This window comes from Schistocerca serialis, chromosome 3 (genome assembly GCF_023864345.2).
Source record: "Schistocerca serialis cubense isolate TAMUIC-IGC-003099 chromosome 3, iqSchSeri2.2, whole genome shotgun sequence".
Classification (NCBI taxonomy): Eukaryota; Metazoa; Arthropoda; class Insecta; order Orthoptera; family Acrididae; genus Schistocerca; species Schistocerca serialis.
Window position 1 is genome coordinate 818,460,408 of NC_064640.1, and position 20,240 is coordinate 818,480,647.

Sequence of the window (20,240 nt, forward strand, 5' to 3'; positions counted from 1 at the left end):
TTGGCACTTTCGTCAGTGAAATTAATTTCATAATTACGTTCTTGAATGCGCAATGACAAAACAAGCAGTGGCAATGGCCAACCTAAAGAAGTTTTTTTTTTGTTTTGTTTATGCCTTCTGGCTGGATCAACGGAAGCGTCCGATTCCACCCGTCTGCTTTGACCCGTGACGTAATGGTATTGTGGTGTGTGACGTCACGACGATGTGGAGTTTTTGAGTTGGTTGTGTTTCTAGGCTCCATGTTGTTATATTTGCTGGTGCCCTCTGCTGGTAAAAATAGACGTGCTCAGTTTAACGGGTAACATTGTGTTCATTTGAGTTTGGGTTGTCATCGTGCTAAAGTAGTTTTGAGTTTCTGTAGTTAGTGCGATAACGTGGGTTGTGAAGTATTTTCAGTGAATTATTTAGGCGAATAGCCTAGGAAGAAATTGACTCCTTGCGAGAAAACGTAAAAACTGAAAATTGTGACCGGAGTGTTGCGGCATTTTTTGTAACACAACTAGAAAAAAAAGGAAGACCTTAAAGAATATGGTACCATTGTCTAGGTGAAAGATACGTATGCATGAGACAATACAAATTTAGGCTGAAGTTCTGTAGAAGCCAAATTATTTTATTGTTGCCAGTGCCACATAAGCTTTCTGTGTATGTGATTCACACACTTTTAACTTTTGCTGCAGAGTTTTAAAGGTGGAAAGAGAATGTAGCAACGCATCAGGAACATTCGTTATGGTCATACAGTGCAGTATTTGTTTCATGCAGTCCCGCACTGCTAGTATGTTCTTACATCCATGTCTCAATTATTAAAGCACGATAAGATGGGTTGGAATGACACTGACGAAATTACATACAAATAGTGTTTAACAACAGAGATCAAGGTACTGCGGTGTTTGCTACGATTTTAAACAGCTTCTACAACACTAATTTATCACCCAGCAGGAGCTGGAAATCTTTCGGATACTAAAGACGAACGCAAAGTAAAATGATCTCGCGTTCGTAATACGCAGGTATCACAACAGTTCACAGGGAAAAATTCACCCATTACAAATGCAAATACTAATTAAGTCTGTCATATATGGAAATATCCGACTTATTTCATTACACATTTCTACATGATCCCACTCTTTTGTTCTCTAATTTTGGTGAGATGATAACAAATAAATAGGCAAAACGATTTTGGCTCATTTATGCACAGCCTTGACTTATCCGCGTTATTACCGACAGACGTTCCTTTACACAATTAATTATACTAAACGAGTTGATGGAAAATTGCGCTCATTGCAATTAACAAATATCAGATTTTTAAGCTACACAGAAAAAACACCATGAAACGCGAAAGATAATATGGATCACAATTTCATTTTTGTTTATTATGAAAATGTTTTCAATTAACAATTCAGTATTGATATTTTTATTTCTTTAATAATGCGCTATTTCGCTAGTGGCATCTGGAAAAATGAAATTCGTGCTAATTACTGAATATTTTCGTATTTCTTATTTTTATGACTGACATATCTCCCCTTCTAACATCCTTGATTACGTCTTTGACAGCAGAATACTTCTTTGAACGCTATGCAGAGGAAAACAAAGACGCGTGAATATTTGTATTTTGGCGGCAGTAGTGTGTTGTTTGCGCATCGTGTACGGTTTGTTGTCGTCGAAGACTAGCAAAATGGCTGGTGTTTTTGGCATTCACGTGGGGAATTCTTCGGCCTGCTTGGCGTATTGTAAGGTTGGTAATGTTTTTCATATTTGTTGTTCACTGAGAACTTCTAATGTGCCAGAAGTGAAGTCATGAACGATTATTCTTCTAGCTCGAATGTATTCGTGAGAAACGTTCTAATAAGATCATATCAATGTAACTTTGACATTATTTTACGTTTTGTTTCTCAGGATGGGAAAGTTGATATTATAGCCGACGACAGTGGCAACAGAATAATGCCTGCAATAGTCGCGTTTGTAGACGGTGAAGAGGTAAGGAAATTTTGTACTAAGCAGCAGTTTATTTGAATAGTGCCCTCTAAGCTGAAATTGCCTGTTACTTCTTAATTTAGTTGGTTTACCACTGTTCCGTAATTCCGCTTCGTGATCAAAATTTAAGAGATCGAATGTGTTTCAGACTGTTGGACTCCCAGCGAAGGCAGCTCTTGTTAGAAATGCCACATGTACAATCGTTCGCAATAAGAAACTCTTAAATGACAGTATTCCTGACGACGAACTTGAGCATCATATCAAGTCAGTGAAATGTAAAATAGTGACTGAAGGAGGCGTGAAATATGAAATCCGAGATGAAGACAAGATTGCTGTGTATACCCCAGAAGGAGCCATGACGTGCATTTACAGAAAGCTGTTTGGTATGTAGAAATGTTTTTATGCGTATCGCCCTGATCTCATATTCCTACGAGTAGCTAGTATGGTTCATTCCGTGTAATCTCACAGGGGGTGAAAATGTGGCTATTTCAGAATTTAGTCATATTTGGAACATGGATGTCCACATGTCTCAGTAGTAAAACTGCCAAATAGCACTGTTCTAACTCTTACCATTTTTGATAAATTCAGGTTTGAAGATTCATGGGTGGGTACCCAGTCATTAGTCAGGAACTGGTTTCCGTATTCTCAGACACTTGCTATTCAGTAATGAGGTGACCTACAGACATCAAGTATTTTAGTCATGTACTGTGTGAGTCATTAAGTTGATATATTGCATAAAAAGTCGGATACATCTCTGTTTTTTATGAATAACGTTGAGAATTGCTCTTTCTCCGTGATGTGCTTTACATGTGTGATTTTTTACAAATTATAACTTCACAGAGGGAAAAAATGCAGACTTCATCGTACGCACTATAACTCTTTAGTGCTAGCATTAAGTATAAATAACAATGACAAGCTTTTGGCATTGAAATTAGTAGTTCTCACCTTCACTTAAAGATGACTCCATCACAAAAAAGGGCAAATTTGACAAATTTCAAAGTCCTGTGGGGTACATAGACAATTGAATCACAATATGATTTTTTGCTGAAATGTTTATATATCTGTCAGCAATCTTATCTGCAAAGAATACAGGGCATTAATAATAAAAACGTGTATTCCTTGAAAAATTGACCTGTAGGTCAGAACTGTAAACAATTTAGAGCTGAAAACAGTTATGAATCATTTTTCTCAGTGTGTATGTTGTATTTCTCTGTTAAGTGTCTTTCCTGTGTAAAGAATTAAGGGACAATGTGGGTGCACAAATGAGGTGATACATCCATATTCTGTCACTGCAACTTAAAAAGACAAGTTAAATGAAACATAAGAAATGGTGTAAGCAGTAATGAGACACAGTAATAACTTTAAATATGTACTTATATGTACAGATATAAAAATTTTACAAAGAACATTTTGATAAACAAATTCAAATATAAAGAAGGAAACTAACTTTAAAACCCTTCCACTTTGCATATAACTGTTTTCCTCAACATCTTGATGCAGAAGCAAAATGAGTTCACTTAAATGTGAGAGATATTATTTTTTTCCGAAGCACTTGTTGTCATGTTTATACAACTCCTCACTGTGTCTTTGTAATGATGGGAATCTGCCTGACATGTAGCAGCATTGGATAAGGGGACCCAAACAGCATCATTCCAAGCTAGCCATGAAGGGAATTGTAAATCAGCAGTAGGCATGCAGTTAATCTCAACATCTTTAAACTCATGTGATGCCTGGGAAATGGGTCCTGTGTGCCAGATTTTGTTGTATTTGAAAGCCACGTTCTGCCTGACTTGCAACCTTTTCTGCAAACCATTTCATGAGCTCCCATTGCGACACTGCTCCTTTTTTATATGTTGGAAGTCTCTTTATTATAAAGGTGTTAATTGCAGTGAGTAGTAATGTGTGGTGCAATCATATTACTGGAAATGTCATTGCTATACTGTACCTGTGTTCTGAGAAACCTTAATGTTACTTGATCTGTGAAGAAGCAGAGCATATTAGCACCCTGTATTGTCTGGAGTGCCCTGTGAACAATGCAGCCAATTTTCCGATATAAGGAGCTCCTAACTCAGAAATGTAGAATTCAGCTCGTAATGGACAGTTTCAAGTTTTTATTATCTGCTCCACCTTTATTGAGTATTGTCAGAGTAACTTCTACTGTTGGTGTCCTAGAGCACATCGGACTTGGAGAAAGAACAATTAAAGAGAGTCATGGTTTAATTGCTGCTCCAGAATGCAGGAGTGGTCAAAAGATGTTACCTGGAATTGTCAGAGAAGAAGTAGTGATATCTTACGAAAATGATAATATTTCAAGACTTTGTGCAAGGAATTAAAGACTCCTTCCACCATGGTTCATAACAAGAAGATTCACATAAAATTGCATGAAGGTTTCTTGCAATACAAGTACAGCACAGTGACAGTTTCAGAAACCCAATTGAAACAAGCATTTCTAGTCATTGCTACTATCACCTTTCTAATGAAGAGACTTCCAATGAATGCAAATGGGAGCACTGTTGCTATGGAAACTCGTGAAAATGCTTTTTGGGAACGATTGCAAGTTGAGCAGAATGTGGCTTTCAAATTCTACAAAATCTGGTACACAAGACACATTTTCCACCAATCACGTGAATTTAAAGATGTTGAGATTAACTATATGCCCCCTACAGATTCACAATTCCTTTCATGGTCCAGTTGGAATGATGCTGTTTGGCTACCCTTTGCCATTGTGACGTCTAAGGCAGATGTCCTATCATTACAAAGACATGGTGCACAGTTTTATAAACATGACAATAAGTGCTTTGGAGAAAAATCATATCTCTCACCTTTAAGTGAACTCATTTCATTTTTGCATCAAGATATCAAGGAAAACAGTTATATGCAAGGTATGTGTGTTTTAAAAATGCAGTTTCCATCTTTGTATTTGATTTTTTTATTTTTTTTATGAAATTTTTCTTTGTGGAGGTTTTATATCAGCATATACTGGTATATATTCAAAGTTCTTAACGTCTCTCATTATTGCTTGCTGCTTTTCTTACTTTTCACTGAAGTTTGTTTTTAATTTACAGTAACAGAATAAAAATATATCACCTCATTTGTGCACTAAAGTTATCTATTGTAATTCTTTACACTGAAAAGACAACTAACAGTGAAATAATAATAAAAAATCCCGTGGAGGCCCGGGAAAAGAATAGGCCTCCGGTATGTTCTGCCAGTCGTAAAAGGTGAAGAAAAAGGAATAACCACTAATAGGGCTAACCCCCCTTTTAGTGTGATTAGTTGGTTCAGGACAGAACTAAAGAAGCCTCGGACAAGCGCCGTCATGGTCGGGGATGACGCTTGAACCCTATGCCCGCCCACAATGGTAATGACACTGCTAGCCAACTGGAAAATGATTCAAATCCAAATAGAGGTGTTTTGCAGGATATGCTTCCTGCAACCACCCTAGAAGGAAAACAAAAACAGAGGATGAGATGGTCAGATGAAGTTAATCGACACCTCATGCTCTGTTATTACCAGGCAACAAACCTAGGAACCAACACAACTGGATACAGATCACAAGTATACACAACATTTATAATCAGATGCCCAGAATTAAAATTTTTAACAGAACAACGACTAGCTGATCAGATCGGTGTAATAATAAAAAATAACAGGATACCCCAGTCAGAATTAGAAAACATCAAACAACAAGTACAACAAATACTGGAACAAAATAATGTGCAATCAGAAGAAGAAGAAAATACAGTAATGGACTCAAACATCCCAGAGCAAACAAACAAAGGACAACACGCATCAATTAAACAATCAGAGGAAAACTAAATCTTAAGACAGCCACCAGAACAAGCACAAATAGAACACGAAGTGACACACATGTTAGATATAGAAGAAAAAATTCAGCTGACATATATAGAATACAAATACAGACATTAGACCATTCTTGCATAGACCACCAAATAACCCACAAGTCGAAACAACAATAAAAACTATCAACACAATCATACACAACAAAATAAATGAAAACACAACTATGGAAGAGTTACAACTACTGGTTTATATAGGAGCACTCACTACACTAAATATACACACTAGGCAGAGATCAGAACCAACCAACACACAGAAGAAACCCACAAAACCAGCATGGCAACACAGGCTACAGATCAGAATAGAAAAACTGAGAAAAGACATCGGACAGCTAACACAATTTATAAGAAATGAAATGTCAGAAAAAAAGCGAAAAAGGTTAGGTAAAATCTCACAACAAGAAGCGATAGAGAAATTAGATGAAAAGAAGCAGAAATTACAAGCATTGGCCAAACGACTTAGGAGATACAAAAAAAGTGAAAATAGTAGAAAACAGAACCAAACATTCAACACAAACCAAAAGAAATTTTACCAGACAATAGATAACACACACATTAAAACAGACAATCCACCAAACATAACAGACATGGAACACTTCTGGAGCAACATATGGTCAAACCTGGTACAACATAACAGGCATGCACGGTGGATACAAGCAGAAACAGACACATACAAGATGATACCACAAATGCCTGAAGTGATAATTTTGCAACATGAAGTCACCCAAGCAATTAATTCTACTCACAATTGGAAAGCCCCTGGAAAAGATAAAATAGCAAATTTCTGGCTAAAGAAGTTCACCTCAACACATTCACATCTAACTAAATTATTTAACAGTTATATTGCAGACCCATACACATTCCCTGATACACTTGCACATGGAATAACTTATCTGAAACCTAAAGATGAAGCAGACACAGCAAACCCAGGTAAATATCGCCCCATAACATGCCTACCAACAATATACAAAATATTAATTTCAGTCATTACACAGAAATTAATGACACATACAACACAGAACAAAATTATAAATGAAGAACAAAAAGGCTGTTGCAAAGGAGCACGAGGATGTAAAGAGCAACTGATAATAGATGCAGAGGTGACATATCAAGCTAAAACTAAACAAAGGTAAAGGTCGCTACACTCCGCATACATTGATTACCAAAAAGCCTCTGATAGTGTACCCCAGTCATGGTTACTACAAATATTGGAAATATACAAAGTAGATCCTAAATTGATACAGTTCCTAATCATAGTAATGAAAAATTGGAAAACCACACTTAATATCCAAACAAATTCAAATAATATCACATCACAGCCAATACAGATTAAGTGTGGAATATACCAAGGAGACTCATTAAGTCCTTTCTGGTTCTGCCTTGCTAAATAATACAAATTATGGATGCAATATTACTGGAACATACCCACACAAAATCACACATTTGCTATACATGGATGATCTAAAACTACTGGCAGCAACAAATCAACAACTCAACCAATTACTAAAGATAACAGAAGTATTCAGCAATGATATAAATATGGCTTTTGGAACAGACAAATGTAAGAAAAATAGCATTGTCAAGGGAAAACACACTAAACAAGAAGATTACATATTGGATAACCACAGCAACTGCATAGAAGTGATGGAAAAAACAGATGCCTATAAATATCTAGGATACAGACAAAAATAGGAATAGATAATACAAATATTAAAGAAGAACTAAAAGAACAATATAGACAAAGACTAACAAAAATACTGAAAACAGAATTGACAGCAAGAAACAAGACAAAAGCTATAAATACTTATGCTATACCAATATTTACCTACTCATTTGGAGTAGTGAAATGGAGTAACACAGACCTAGAAGCACTCAATACACTTACACGATCACAATGCCACAAATATAGAATACATCACATACATTCAGCAACTGAAAGATTCACATTAATCAGAAAGGAAGGAGGAAGGGGATTTATCGATATAAAAAACCTACATTATGGACAGGTAGACAATTTAAGAAAATTCTTTCTAGAACGAGCAGAAACTAGCAAAATACACAAAGCGATCACTCGTATAAATACATCGGCTACATCACTGCAATTTCATAACCACTTCTACAACCCTTTAGATCACATAACATCAACAGATACGAAGAAAGTAAATTGGAAAAAGAAAATACTACATGGCAAGCACCCGTATCATCTAACGCAGCCACACATCTATCAAGACACATCCAACACAAGGCTAAGAAAAGCCAATATATACAGTGAGACGGAAGGATTCATGATTGCAATACAGGATCAAACAATAAACACCAGATATTACAGCAAGCATATTATTAAAGATCCCAATACCACAACAAATAAATGCAGACTTTGCAAACAACAAATAGAAACAGTAGATCACATCACAAGCGGATGTAAAATACTAGCAAATACAGAATACCCCAGAAGACATGACAATGTAGCAAAAATAATACATCAACAGCTTGCCTTACAACATAAACTTATAAAACAACATGTTCCCACATACAAGTATGCACCACAAAATGTACTGGAGAATGATGAGTACAAATTATACTGGAACAGAACCATTATAACAGACAAAACAACACATAACAAACCTGACATCATACTCACCACTAAAAGAAGAAATTAACACAACTAATTGAAATATCCATACCCAATACAACAAATATACAAAAGAAAACCGGAGAAAAAATTGAAAAATACATCCAACTGGCTGAGGAAGTCAAGGACATGTGGCACCAGGATAAAGTTGACATTATACCAATTATACTATCAACTACAGGAGTCATACCACACAATATCCACCAGTACATCAATGCAATACAGCTACATCCAGACTTGTATATACAACTACAGAAATCCATAATTATTGATACATGTTCAATTACCCGAAAGTTCCTAAATGCAATATAACATATACCACACAGTTAAAAGGAAGCCACGCTTGATGAAGGTCCGCGTCACTTTCCATTTTTGACCAGACATAACGTCTGAGAAAAGAAAGAAAGAAATAATAACAATAATAATAGTAACAATAATGATAATAATAATTTATTATCATTCAGCTCTTACAGCAATAGACAGTCATAAGCGTACATTTCTATATGAACTACTATATCAATGTAATTTAGTTTACATGAAATAGGTAAAACTAGAAATTATATGTTAGAGAGCAGCATTTTCATTTCCAATACATTTGTCAACTGGGTAAAGAGGTTGTTTACTAGTAGCTTATACAGAAGCGTCTGATTCCACCCGTCTGCTTTGACCCATGACGTCACAAGTATGGCGGAAACGACCATCCACTATGACTCCAATATGGCGCCTATGACTTCATTACGTAAACATAACAAACATGAAAATACATCGAAAAACACACACACACACCTTCCACGAAACACTTAGTCAAACTAATGGGACAAGTGTAGGAAATTGGGGGTTTTTGGGTGGGGACAATTAAATATAAACACACGCCACTAACCCAAACGACAAAAAACACTAAAATGACAAGACCCCACAACTTCCACTACACACAAAATCCACTGGAATCGATCACTTCCCTTGGTCGACAGAAACAACTGCTACCACACTATAAATCTCAGAAATTTCACCACCACCACACCTAATCTTACCACACAAAAACACACACACACACACACACTCTAGGAAATCAAAATTGCAATCACACACTTCCCTTGACCTGTTACCTTTACGACACATCCACATATAGCCATCCCTGGTCAGAGACGCCAAAACTTTAGTAAGTCTCATTGCTTCACGACACACTGAACACTTCACGACTTCAGCCAACAGCCCGCATTGCTGAAGAAATTCTATTAGAGACAACGCATTGTCCCCCAGCATCGCAGACAACCAAAAACTGTTGACCTTGTCAGTCATATCCATACCTACCAAAGACATAAGCAAAGAAATTTACCAAAATTTACACATGAACAGAAAAGAAACTACAGTAACGTCAACATAACAAGACCAAAATCATTAATTCATTGAAATATATTCCACTGAAGGCACAGTCACCACTGATACTACACACATGCAATGCTACCACACAAGTGAACCCCATATGCCACATAACACGCTACGCATAAACACACCAACAGAGAGAACCACCGACCGCAACAATACGCCACCTATAAACACGCCACACACACACACTAAACCAAAAACATCACCTAACATACAAATACACCACTGGAGACCACCACCGATCACATCAAAACAACACCTACAAACACGCCATTCTCACAAACTATACTCCGCGCCGTGGTGACATCACACACCACAACAGCCTTACGTCAAGAGTCAAAGCCGACGGGTGGGATCGAACGCTTCCGTCGACCCGCTTATACAATTTAGCTTTAAAAATATTTATAGGCAATTCTGTAAAATCTACCCTTGGCCTATTAAACATCCTTAATCCAAAGGCTAGGTAGGAGTTATGTGATTTAGATGATGTGTGGTATGGTATGTCTACATGTGTGCTGTTTCTAGTGTCAAAACTATGTACATCAGTTCTCAGTGTGAAATTAGAAATGTTGTTTCTAACATAGAATAAAACATTATAGATGAATAAGTTTACTGTTGTCAGACGTTCCAGTTCAATGAACAGAAGTTTACAATGTTCTGTTTTATCAGAATCTGTCATTATTCTTATTACTTTCTTCTGCAACAATAAAATGTCATTTGCTTAACAACTGCTACCCCATGAAAAAATTCCGTATGATATGATACATTGGAAGAAAGCAAAATTTTGTGATCTTGCATAGTTATTTGGAACATATCTTTTTAAATTTGTGGTTATGAATATAATAGAGGGAAACATTCCACGTGGGAAAAATATATCTAAAAACACAGATGATGTGACTTTCCAAATGAAAGTGCTGGCAGGTCGATAGACACACAAACATACACATGAAATTAAAGCTTTCACAACGAACTGTTGCCTCATCAGGAAAGAGGGAAGGAGATGGAAAGACGAAAGGATGTAGGTTTTAAGGGAGAGGGTAAGGAGTCATTCAAATCCCGGGAGCGGAAAGACTTACCTTAGGGGGAAAAAAGGGGTATACACTCGCGCCCGCGCGCACACACACACGCACACATCCATCTGCACATACACAGACACAGCAGACATGTCTGTGTATGTGCAGATGGATATGTGTGTGTGTGTGCGCAAGTGTATACCCATTTCTTCCCCATAAGGTAAGTCTTTCCGCTCCCAGGATTGGAATGACTCCTTACCCTCTCCCTTAAAAGCCACATCCTTTCGTCTTTCCCTCTCCTTCCCTCTTTCCTGATGAGGCAACAGTTTGCTGCGAAAGCTTGAATTTCATGTGTATGTTTGTGTTTGTTTGTGTGTCTATCGACCTGCCAGCACTTTCGTTCGGTAAGTCACATCATCTGTGTTTTTAGATATAAATTTGTAGTTAAATAAATAACTCTTGAAAAGTCTAGAAAATATATTTTTAATATGTGGATTCCAGGCCAATTTATTGTCAGTAAGAACACCTAAAAGTTTAGTAGTTTTTAATTCATGATGGTTAGGAATCTCTTAGAGGCTAAAATTACGTACGTGTGTTTTACTTTCATTTAGTAAGAAAACATCGCAGTACCCACATCCTGCGAGGCCTCACTCAGTGAAAACTAACCAATATGCAAAGATGTTTTGTGTTGGCCTTGTAGGTACTGCGATGTTTGCATATGTCTGGTTATGATTAACCAATCATATCCGCTCATCTGGGGATAGATTGAGTCGAAAGTTGATCGAAAGGTAGCGATTTGAAGGGCAAAAGGGAAAAAAGTGCCAAGGCAAGAGCCAAGGGAAAGAAACCTGTGTGATAGTTGGGTCAGATTTTACGAGCAGTAGCAGTTTTCTTGCTGTCTGCAACAGGTCACGCAAGGCTAGATTTTGATTCTAGTGGGTATCTTGCAGGCAGATGCCTTTGATGTTGTGCAGTGGTGTTTCTCGGCGGCTGCAGCTTCTCGGTCAGTGTCAGCATACCAGTAACAGTTAGGTTCATCATCATTTAGTGTCTTGATAGGTTGTATATTGGATTAACAGTGTAGGGCGGTGTTGGCGGTTTCTTTGTGTGTTAGTGTGAGAGCTTGTCAGCTTCCCTGTTGTAGCCTGTTGGTCGGCTATAATAGCAACTGGCATATCCAGTCAATGTTGCTGATGTTGTCATGTGAGAATTTATAAATAAACACGGATTAGTAATAAAAACAATAAAGGGCTGAACACCGATCCTTGTAGCACTCCAGGCCTAACATAAACCAAATTTGACTTCTCGCTATCAATGCACACAACTTGGTGTATGCCCCCCTGCGGGTCCGGGGGTTAGAATAGGTCCGAGGTATTCCTGCCTGTCGTAAGAGGCTACTAAAAGGAGTCCCTCCCCTTCAAGGGGGTAGTTAGCGCCTGTGTCCTGAGACGGATGGTTCCACGACCTATATTTGTGGTCATTTTGGTTTTTCACTTCTTCTCGTTTCTTCCTTCCATTGTTGGTTCCTTTCTTTGTTCTTCTCCATCTCACTGTCTTCCTTACTCTTTCCCTTGCCTTCTTCTCCTTGCCTTCTTCTCCTTGCCTTCTTCTCCTTGCCTTCTTCGGTCTCCGTCTCAGGGTTTGAGACAGTCTGTCCTCTCTCTCCCTCTCTCTCTTCTTTTTCCTCTTCTTCCTTCCTCCCTGTGCGCGCCTGAAGGCCGACCCACGCGTTCGCACGCGTAGCTGGTGACGGGGTAACGCGTAATTCCCCGCCCTGGGTAGACAAGTAAGGCACGCACGTACCCCCTGGTAAAGGCCAGGCCCAGGGAGGGGTGATTGCCTGAGCTGATACCTTCTGACCATGCCGATTGGTCCCTCCGTCTGTTTCTCGGGAGGTGTGACCTGAGGTGTAAATATTCACTTAAGGCGGGAGTGCCCTCTGATAGGGTCCCCACAAGGAAGGAGCGTGCCATCGGAGATGCTGGCAATCATGGGGGATTCCTCCGCAATGGATTTCTCTTCTTCTTCTCTCTCGACTTCTGCCCACAAACGGAAACTTGACCAGCCACCAGTGCAAAAGTACTACCGCCTGCCCCACAATTCGTGGTAGTTTCTCGATCTGAGGACGGAAAGAATTTTTCCTCTGTCAACCCTTTCGTTATCCAGAAGGGCGTAGATGCCATAGCCGGATCGGTCAAGTGTTGTACCAGGTTGCGTAATGGTACCTTGTTACTGGAAACTGAGAGCGCCTTTCAGGCACAAAAACTGCTTCGGGCCACACTCCCGTACACGTTCCCTGTCCGGGTGGAGGCTCACCGCACTTTGAATTCGTCTCTTGGTGTTGTATATACTAGATCACTCGACGGATTGACTGACGAGGAGATTCAGTCTTTCCTCGCTGAGCAGGGCGTGACGGCTGTCCGTAGGGTCATGAAAAAGGTCAACAATGACCTTGTACCGACCCGGACACTTTTCTTGACCTTTGATAGTGTTCAGCTGCTGTCGCACATTCAAAGCGGGCTACGAGGTTATTTCTGTTCGCCCCTATGTCCTGACACCTACGCGCTGCTACCAGTGTCAGCATTTTAATCACACTCGCCAGTCTTGTTCCAATGCGACTAAATGTGTCACTTGTGGCAGGGATGTCCATGAGGGTGACTGTCCACCTCCGTCTCCTCGTTGTGTGAACTGTCATGGTGACCATGCAGTGTCCTCCCGCAACTGTCCCATCTACAAGGAAGAACGCTGTATCCAAGAAATTCGGGTCAAAGATAAAGTGTCCACCTCGGCTGCTCGCAAGCTATTTGCTAGTAGGAAGCCCACGCTGCTCCCAGCGGGGAGATACAGTACTGTCCTTGCCTGTCCTCAGACTACCAGGGAGGTGGCGACACAGGCATGCGATCTGACCTTCAGCACCACGGTCGTCCGTTCGGCCAGTGCTAAGATCGCGCGGTCGATGTCTCCTCTTCCTCCCGTCACCCCTCGGACACAAGCACCTTCATCAGCTTCTGCCAAGACGAAGACCCAGAAGTCAGATGCATGGGCCTTCAAGAAGGAACCGTCCCGTGCAGACTTCCTACGTACCTCGAACTCCAAGCCATCGACCAGTACTTCAACTAAACGACCTTCCAAGAAGGCTCATAGGAAGCACAGTTCTCCTTCTCCGCCACGGCACATTTCTTCTCCTGCACCACCCAGCCGATGCCGCCCCAGGCCGTCATCCCTTTTGCTTGGCCGCACCGCTGGTAGCCGAACATCTGGCTGTTCACCTGCAGAGAAAGCTCCCCCTCCCGGCCATCTTAACAAGATGGCCGATGAACCTATAGAACCAATGGACGATGACTGTCCGCCTACTGATAGCGGCGGCAGAGCTCGCTCGAAGCCAGGCCCTCAGCGGCCTTCGAGGTGACCCCTTCTTTCATCTTCCTTTTCTTCTCACTATGGCACTTATTCACTGGAATATTCGCAGCATTCGCTCGAACCAAGAGGACTTAAAGTTGCTGCTCCGCTTGCACTGTCCACTCGTCGTAGCCCTCCAGGAAACGAAGCTACACCCATGCGATCAAATTGCCTTGGCACACTACACCTCTGTGCGTTTTGACCTACACCCTGTGGTAGGTATTCCGGCTCATGGAGGGGTTACGTTGCTGGTCCGGGATGATATTTACTACGATCCCATCACATTGCACACCGGCTTGCAGGCAGTTGCCATCCGAATTACTCTCCCCACTTTTATATTTTCCATTTGTACCGTTTACACTCCATCGTCGTCTGCCGTTACCAGGGCAGACATGATGCAAATTATTGCTCAGTTATCTGCACCATTTTTGTTAACTGGAGACTTCAATGCCCACCATCCCCTTTGGGGCTCTCCAGCATCCTGCCCGAGGGGCTCTCTGTTAGCAGACCTTTTCAACCAGCTCAATCTTGTCTGCCTCAATACTGGCGCCCCTACTTTTCTTTAGGACACATATCACACCTATTCCCATTTAGACCTCTATATGTACTACCCAACTTGCACGCCGGTGTGAGTGGTATGCACTTTCTGATACATATTCGAGCGACCACTTCCCGTGTGTTATCCATCTCCTGCATCATACCCCCTCTCCGTGCTAAACTAGTTGGAACATCTCCAAAGCAGACTGGGGGCTCTTCTCTTCCAGGGCGACCTTTCAGGATCAAACCTTCACAAGCTGCGATAGTCAGGTCGCACACCTCATGGAAGTCATTCTCACTGCTGCTGAATATTCCATCCCTCACACTACTTCTTCTCCACGTCGCGTACCGGTCCCCTGGTGGACCACAGCATGTAGGGACGCTTTACGTGCTTGTCGACGTGCTTTATGCACCTATAAACACCACCCTACAGTGGCGAATTGTATCAATTATAAACGATTACGTGCGCAGTGTCGTCATATTATTAAAGAAAGCCAGCTGGGCTGCTTTCACAAGCACCTTCAACAGTTTTACTCCTTCTTCTGTTGTCTGGGGTAGCCTGCGCCGGCTATCTGGCACTAAGGTCCACTCACCAGTTTTTGGCTTGACGGTCGCGAATGACGTCCTTGAGGCCCCTGAGGATGTCTCCAATGCCTTTGGCCGCTTTTTCGCAGAGGTTTCGAGCTCCGCTCATTACCACCCTGCCTTCCTCCCCGGAAAACAGGCAGAGGAGGCTAAGCCACCTAACTTCCGCTCCTCGAATCGTGTAAGTTATAATGCACTTGCCCGGTCACGGTTCTCCACTCCAGGGCCTGATTCTATTCATATTCAGATGCTGAAGAACCTTTCTCCTGCGGGTAAAGGTTTCCTTCTTCATACTTATAATCGCGTCTGGATTGAGGGACATGTTCCTGCATGCTGGCGTGAGTCTATTGTTGTACCGATTCCTAAGCCGGGGAAGGACAAGCACTTGCCCTCCAGTTATCGACCCATCTCGCTTACCAGCTGTGTGTGTAAGGGGATGGAGCGAATGGTTAACTCTCGTTTGGTTTGGATGCTCGAATCTCGACGCCTACTTACCAATGTACAATTTGGATTTCGTAGGCGCCGCTCTGCTGTTGACCATCTGGTTACCTTGTCGACCTTCATTATGAATAACTTCTTGCGGTAGCACCCGACCGCGGCTGTGTTCTTTGATTTGGAGAGGGCTTACGACACCTGTTGGAGGGCGGGCATTCTTCGCACCATTCATGCATGGGGCCTTCGCGGTCGCCTCCCACTTATTATTCGTTCCTTTTTAATGGATCGACAGTTCAGGGTACGTGTGGGTTCTGTCCTGTCAGACACCTTTCGCCAGGAGAATGGGGTGCCACAAGGCTCAGTTTTGAGCGTCGCTCTCTTCGCCATAGCGATCAATCCAATAATGGATTGCCTCCCAGCTGATGTATCAGGCTCCCTTTTCGTGGACGATTTTACCATCTATTGCAGCGCGCAGCGTACATGTTTCCTGGAGCGCTGTCTTCAGCGTTCTCTTGACCGTCTTTACTCCTGGAGTGTCGCCAATGGCTTCTGTTTTTCTGCCGAGAAGACGGTCTGTATTAACTTCTGGCGCTACAAAGAATTTCTCCCACCGTCCTTACGACTCGGTCCTGTTGCTCTCCCATTCGTAGAGGCAACAAAATTTTTATGTCTTACATTTGACAGGAAACTTAGCTGGTCTCCACATGTGTCATATTTGGCTGCCCGTTGTACCCGTTCTCTACATGTCCTCCGTGTTCTCAGTGGTATGTCATGGGGAGCGGATCGAACCGTCCTACTTCGCCTATATCGGTCGATCGTCCACTCCAAGCTGGATTATGGGAGCTTCGTATACTCCTCTGCACGGCCGTCCATTTTACGCCGCCTCAACTCCATACAACATCGGGGTTTACGTCTTGCGATCGGAGCGTTTTGTACTAGTCTTGTCAAGAGTCTTCATGCCAAAGCCGGTGAATTGCCACTCACATACCGGCGCGATATCCTGCTTTGTCGGTATGCCTGTCGGCTACTGTCAATGCCGGACCACCTGTCTTATCGTTCCTTTTTTGACGACTCTCTCGACCGTCAATACGGGTTGTATGTCTCTGCCCTGCTACCCCCTGGAGTTCGCTTTCGTCGCCTCCTTCAACACCTTGATTTTTCACTCCCTGCAACCTTTAGAGTGGGCGATAGCCACACGCCACCTTGGCTCCAGGCTCAGGTTCGCGTTCACCTTGACCTCAGCTTGCTCCCAAAGGAGGTTACCCCCGGTTCGGTATACCACTCCCGTTTTGTCGAACTTCGTTCGAAGTTCATTAATATGACCTTGATTTATACAGGTGGCTCTAAGACCAATGACGGGGTCGGGTGTTCTTTTATTGTCGGGGCACAAAGTTTCAAATACCGGCTCCATGGCCATTGTTCGGTCTTCACAGCTGAGCTCTTTGCCCTCTACCAGGCTGTTCTTCACATCTGCCGCCACCGACATTCTGCTTATGTCATCTGCTCCGATTCCCTGAGCGCCATCCAGAGCCTAAGTGATCCGTATCCAGTTCACCCTTTCGTGCACCGGATCCAACGCTCTCTTCAGCAGCTGGTGGACGACGGTTCTCTGGTTAGCTTTATGTGGGTTCCTGGCCCTGTCGGTATCCCTGGGAACGAAGCTGCAGATGCCGCAGCCAAGGCTGCGGTCCTCCAGCCTCGGACAGCTTCTTGTTGTGTCCCTTCATCAGATTGTAGCAGGGTCATTTGTCGGCGCATTTTATCGCTGTGGCATGCCGATTGGGCTGCACTTACGAACAACAAGCTTCGGCCCCCCAGGGGGTCCACAACTCTTTTGTGGATACGTGCGTAGCGAGCACGGGACCCCGAGCTAATATGGCCCTCCTTCCTTTCCGGGCTGCATACCTTCCTTTTCCACATCCTTCCCTATCCCCCATCTTCGCCCCCCCTCCCCTCACCTCTGGCTCTTTCCATCCCTTTCTCCCCCTCTGGGAGTATGGTTTGTGCCTACATCCGGAGACGGACGTTCGTAAATGTAACGCATTCTTCGCCGTCTCTGCTTGTATATCTTCATCCTTCCTTTGTCCTTCTCTTTTCCTTACCTCTTCTCTTTACCCTTTTCTCCGCTGCGGCGTTTGAGACCTCTCTTCTTTCCTTTCCCTTTCTTTGTTTTTCCCTTTCTCTTTCTTCCTCCCTGCGCGTGTCTGAAGGCCGACCCACGCATTTTTGTGCGTAGCCGGTGACGGGGTAACGCGTAATTCCCCACCCCGGTTAGACAGGTAGGACACGTACATACCCCCTGGTAACAGCCAGGCCCAGGGAGGGGTGATTACCCGAGCTGATACCTTCCGAAAGTGCCGATTGGTCTCTCCGTCGGTTTGTCGGGAGGTGTGAACAATCACCTAAGGCGGGAGTTCCCTCAGAGAGGGCCCCCACAAGGGAGGAGCGCGCCATTGGAGACGCCGGTAATCATGGGGGATTCTTCTGCAATGGTTTCCTCACCTTCCACTATATCTGCTCACAAGCGTAAGTTCACTGAGTCTCAGCCACAGACAGTTCTTCCATCGTTGCCACAGTTCCTTGTTGTTTCTCGGTCTGATGAAGGTCACGACTTCTCCACGGTCAACCCTTTCATTATTCAGAAAGGTGTCGACGCAATTGCAGGTCCTGTAAAGTCTTGTTCCAGATTACGGAATGGCTCCTTGTTGTTAGAAACAGTCAGTGCCCTCCAGGCACAAAAATTGCTGCGTACTTCACTTCTCCACACCTTCCCTGCCCACGTGGAACCGCACCGTACTTTAAATTCCACGCGTGGAGTCGTTTATACACGCTCCCTCGATGGATTGTCTGACGACGAAATTCAGCACTACCTGTCTGACCAGGGTGTAACGGCTGTTCATAGAGCTATGAAAAGGGTTGACACGAATATCATTCCAACCCGCACTGTCCTCTTGACATTTGAGAAAGTTCAACTCCCATCCAAAATCAAAGCAGGCTATGAGATAATTTCCGTTCGCCCTTACGTCCCAAACCCTACGCGTTGCTATCAATGTCAGCGGTTCAATCACACCAGCCAGTCCTGTTCCAATCCGGCCAAATGTGTTACGTGTGGCAAGGATGCCCATGAGGGTGCTTGTCCATGTCCATCCCCTCGCTGCATCAACTGTATGGGTGACCACGCTGCTTCCTCTCGAGATTGCCCCATTTTTAAAGACGAAAAGCTCATCCAGGAAATCAGAGTGAAGGAAAAGCTGTCAACCTTTGCTGCTCGAAAATTATTCACCAGTCGACAGCCCACCATGCCTCAGACAGGAAAATACAGCACTGTCCTTGTTTATCCGCAGCCAACAAAGGAGGCGGCCACGCGGACTTGTGACCTCACCTTTAGTGCCACGGTCGTCAGATCGGCCAGCGCAAAGATCGCCCGTTCAACCTCACCACTTTCGCCTGCCCACTCTATGGCTCACCCTTCATCGGGTTCTGCTAAATCTCGAGCCCAAAAGTCAGACACCGAGACTTTGAAAAAAGAGCATACTCGTGAAGATTTTTTACGTACCCTAACTTCACAACCATCGGTTCCTCCTTCATCTAAACATCATATTTCCAAGAAGGCTAATAAGAAACCCAGTTCATCTCCTTCTCCACCAAGGCGTGTCTCATCTACAGCACCACCTGGCGGAAATCGCCCTCGGCCGTCTTCTGTGTCGCCGAGGCGCACTGCTGGCGACCGATCAACCGGCCGATCGCTGGTGGCAGGAGCTGCTCCTGAACAACCTATGGATCAGGATCTTCTGCCTTCGGCTGAATGCCATTCCATGCTGTCGGTCGCAAGCTCTGAGCAGTCGTTGAGTTGACGGCAACCTTGGTCACATTCCTCCATTTTCTGTTCACCCTATGTCCATTATCCACTGGAATATCCGCAGCATTCGAGCCAATCGGGATGAATTGTTGATCCTCTTACGATCCTACTCGCCGGTCATCTTCTGTCTTCAGGAAACAAAGCTGCGTCCCCATGACCGCTTTGTTCTCCCCCATTTTTCAGTCCGTCCGATTTGATCTCCCCTCTGTTGAAGGCACTCCAGCCCATGGAGGACTCCTGATTCTTCTCCGTGATACTCTCCATTATCACCCAATCCACTTAAACACTTCCTTCCAAGCTGTCGCTGTCCGTCTTTCCCTTTCTGGATATACCTTTTCTCTTTGTACTGTATACATTCCATCATCCACACCAATGGCACGAGCTGATCTCCTTCATCTTCTTGGTCAGCTTCCACCCCCCTATTTGCTGGTTGGGGACTTCAATGCCCACCACCCGCTTTAGGGATCTCCACATCCTTGTCCACGTGGCTCACTATTGCTAGACGTCTTCCACCAAGCGGATCTAGTTTGCCCCAACACTGGGGTCCCTACATTTTTGTCTGCCTC

The 20,240-nt window shown here is 43.1% G+C and overlaps 1 protein-coding gene across 1 annotated transcript in view; it reads left to right on the forward strand.

Moving 5' to 3' along the window:
* The first annotated feature begins 1,538 nt into the window (after positions 1-1,538).
* Positions 1,539-20,240, forward strand: part of LOC126470711 (heat shock 70 kDa protein 14-like) — a 190,352-nt gene continuing 171,650 nt past the window's right edge. Inside the window, exons 1-3 of the mRNA XM_050098712.1 lie at positions 1,539-1,729; positions 1,891-1,971; positions 2,117-2,351. Of these exons, the coding sequence (XP_049954669.1) occupies positions 1,670-1,729; positions 1,891-1,971; positions 2,117-2,351 (376 nt within the window). The 5' untranslated portion in view covers positions 1,539-1,669. The remainder of the gene's footprint in view (positions 1,730-1,890; positions 1,972-2,116; positions 2,352-20,240) is intronic.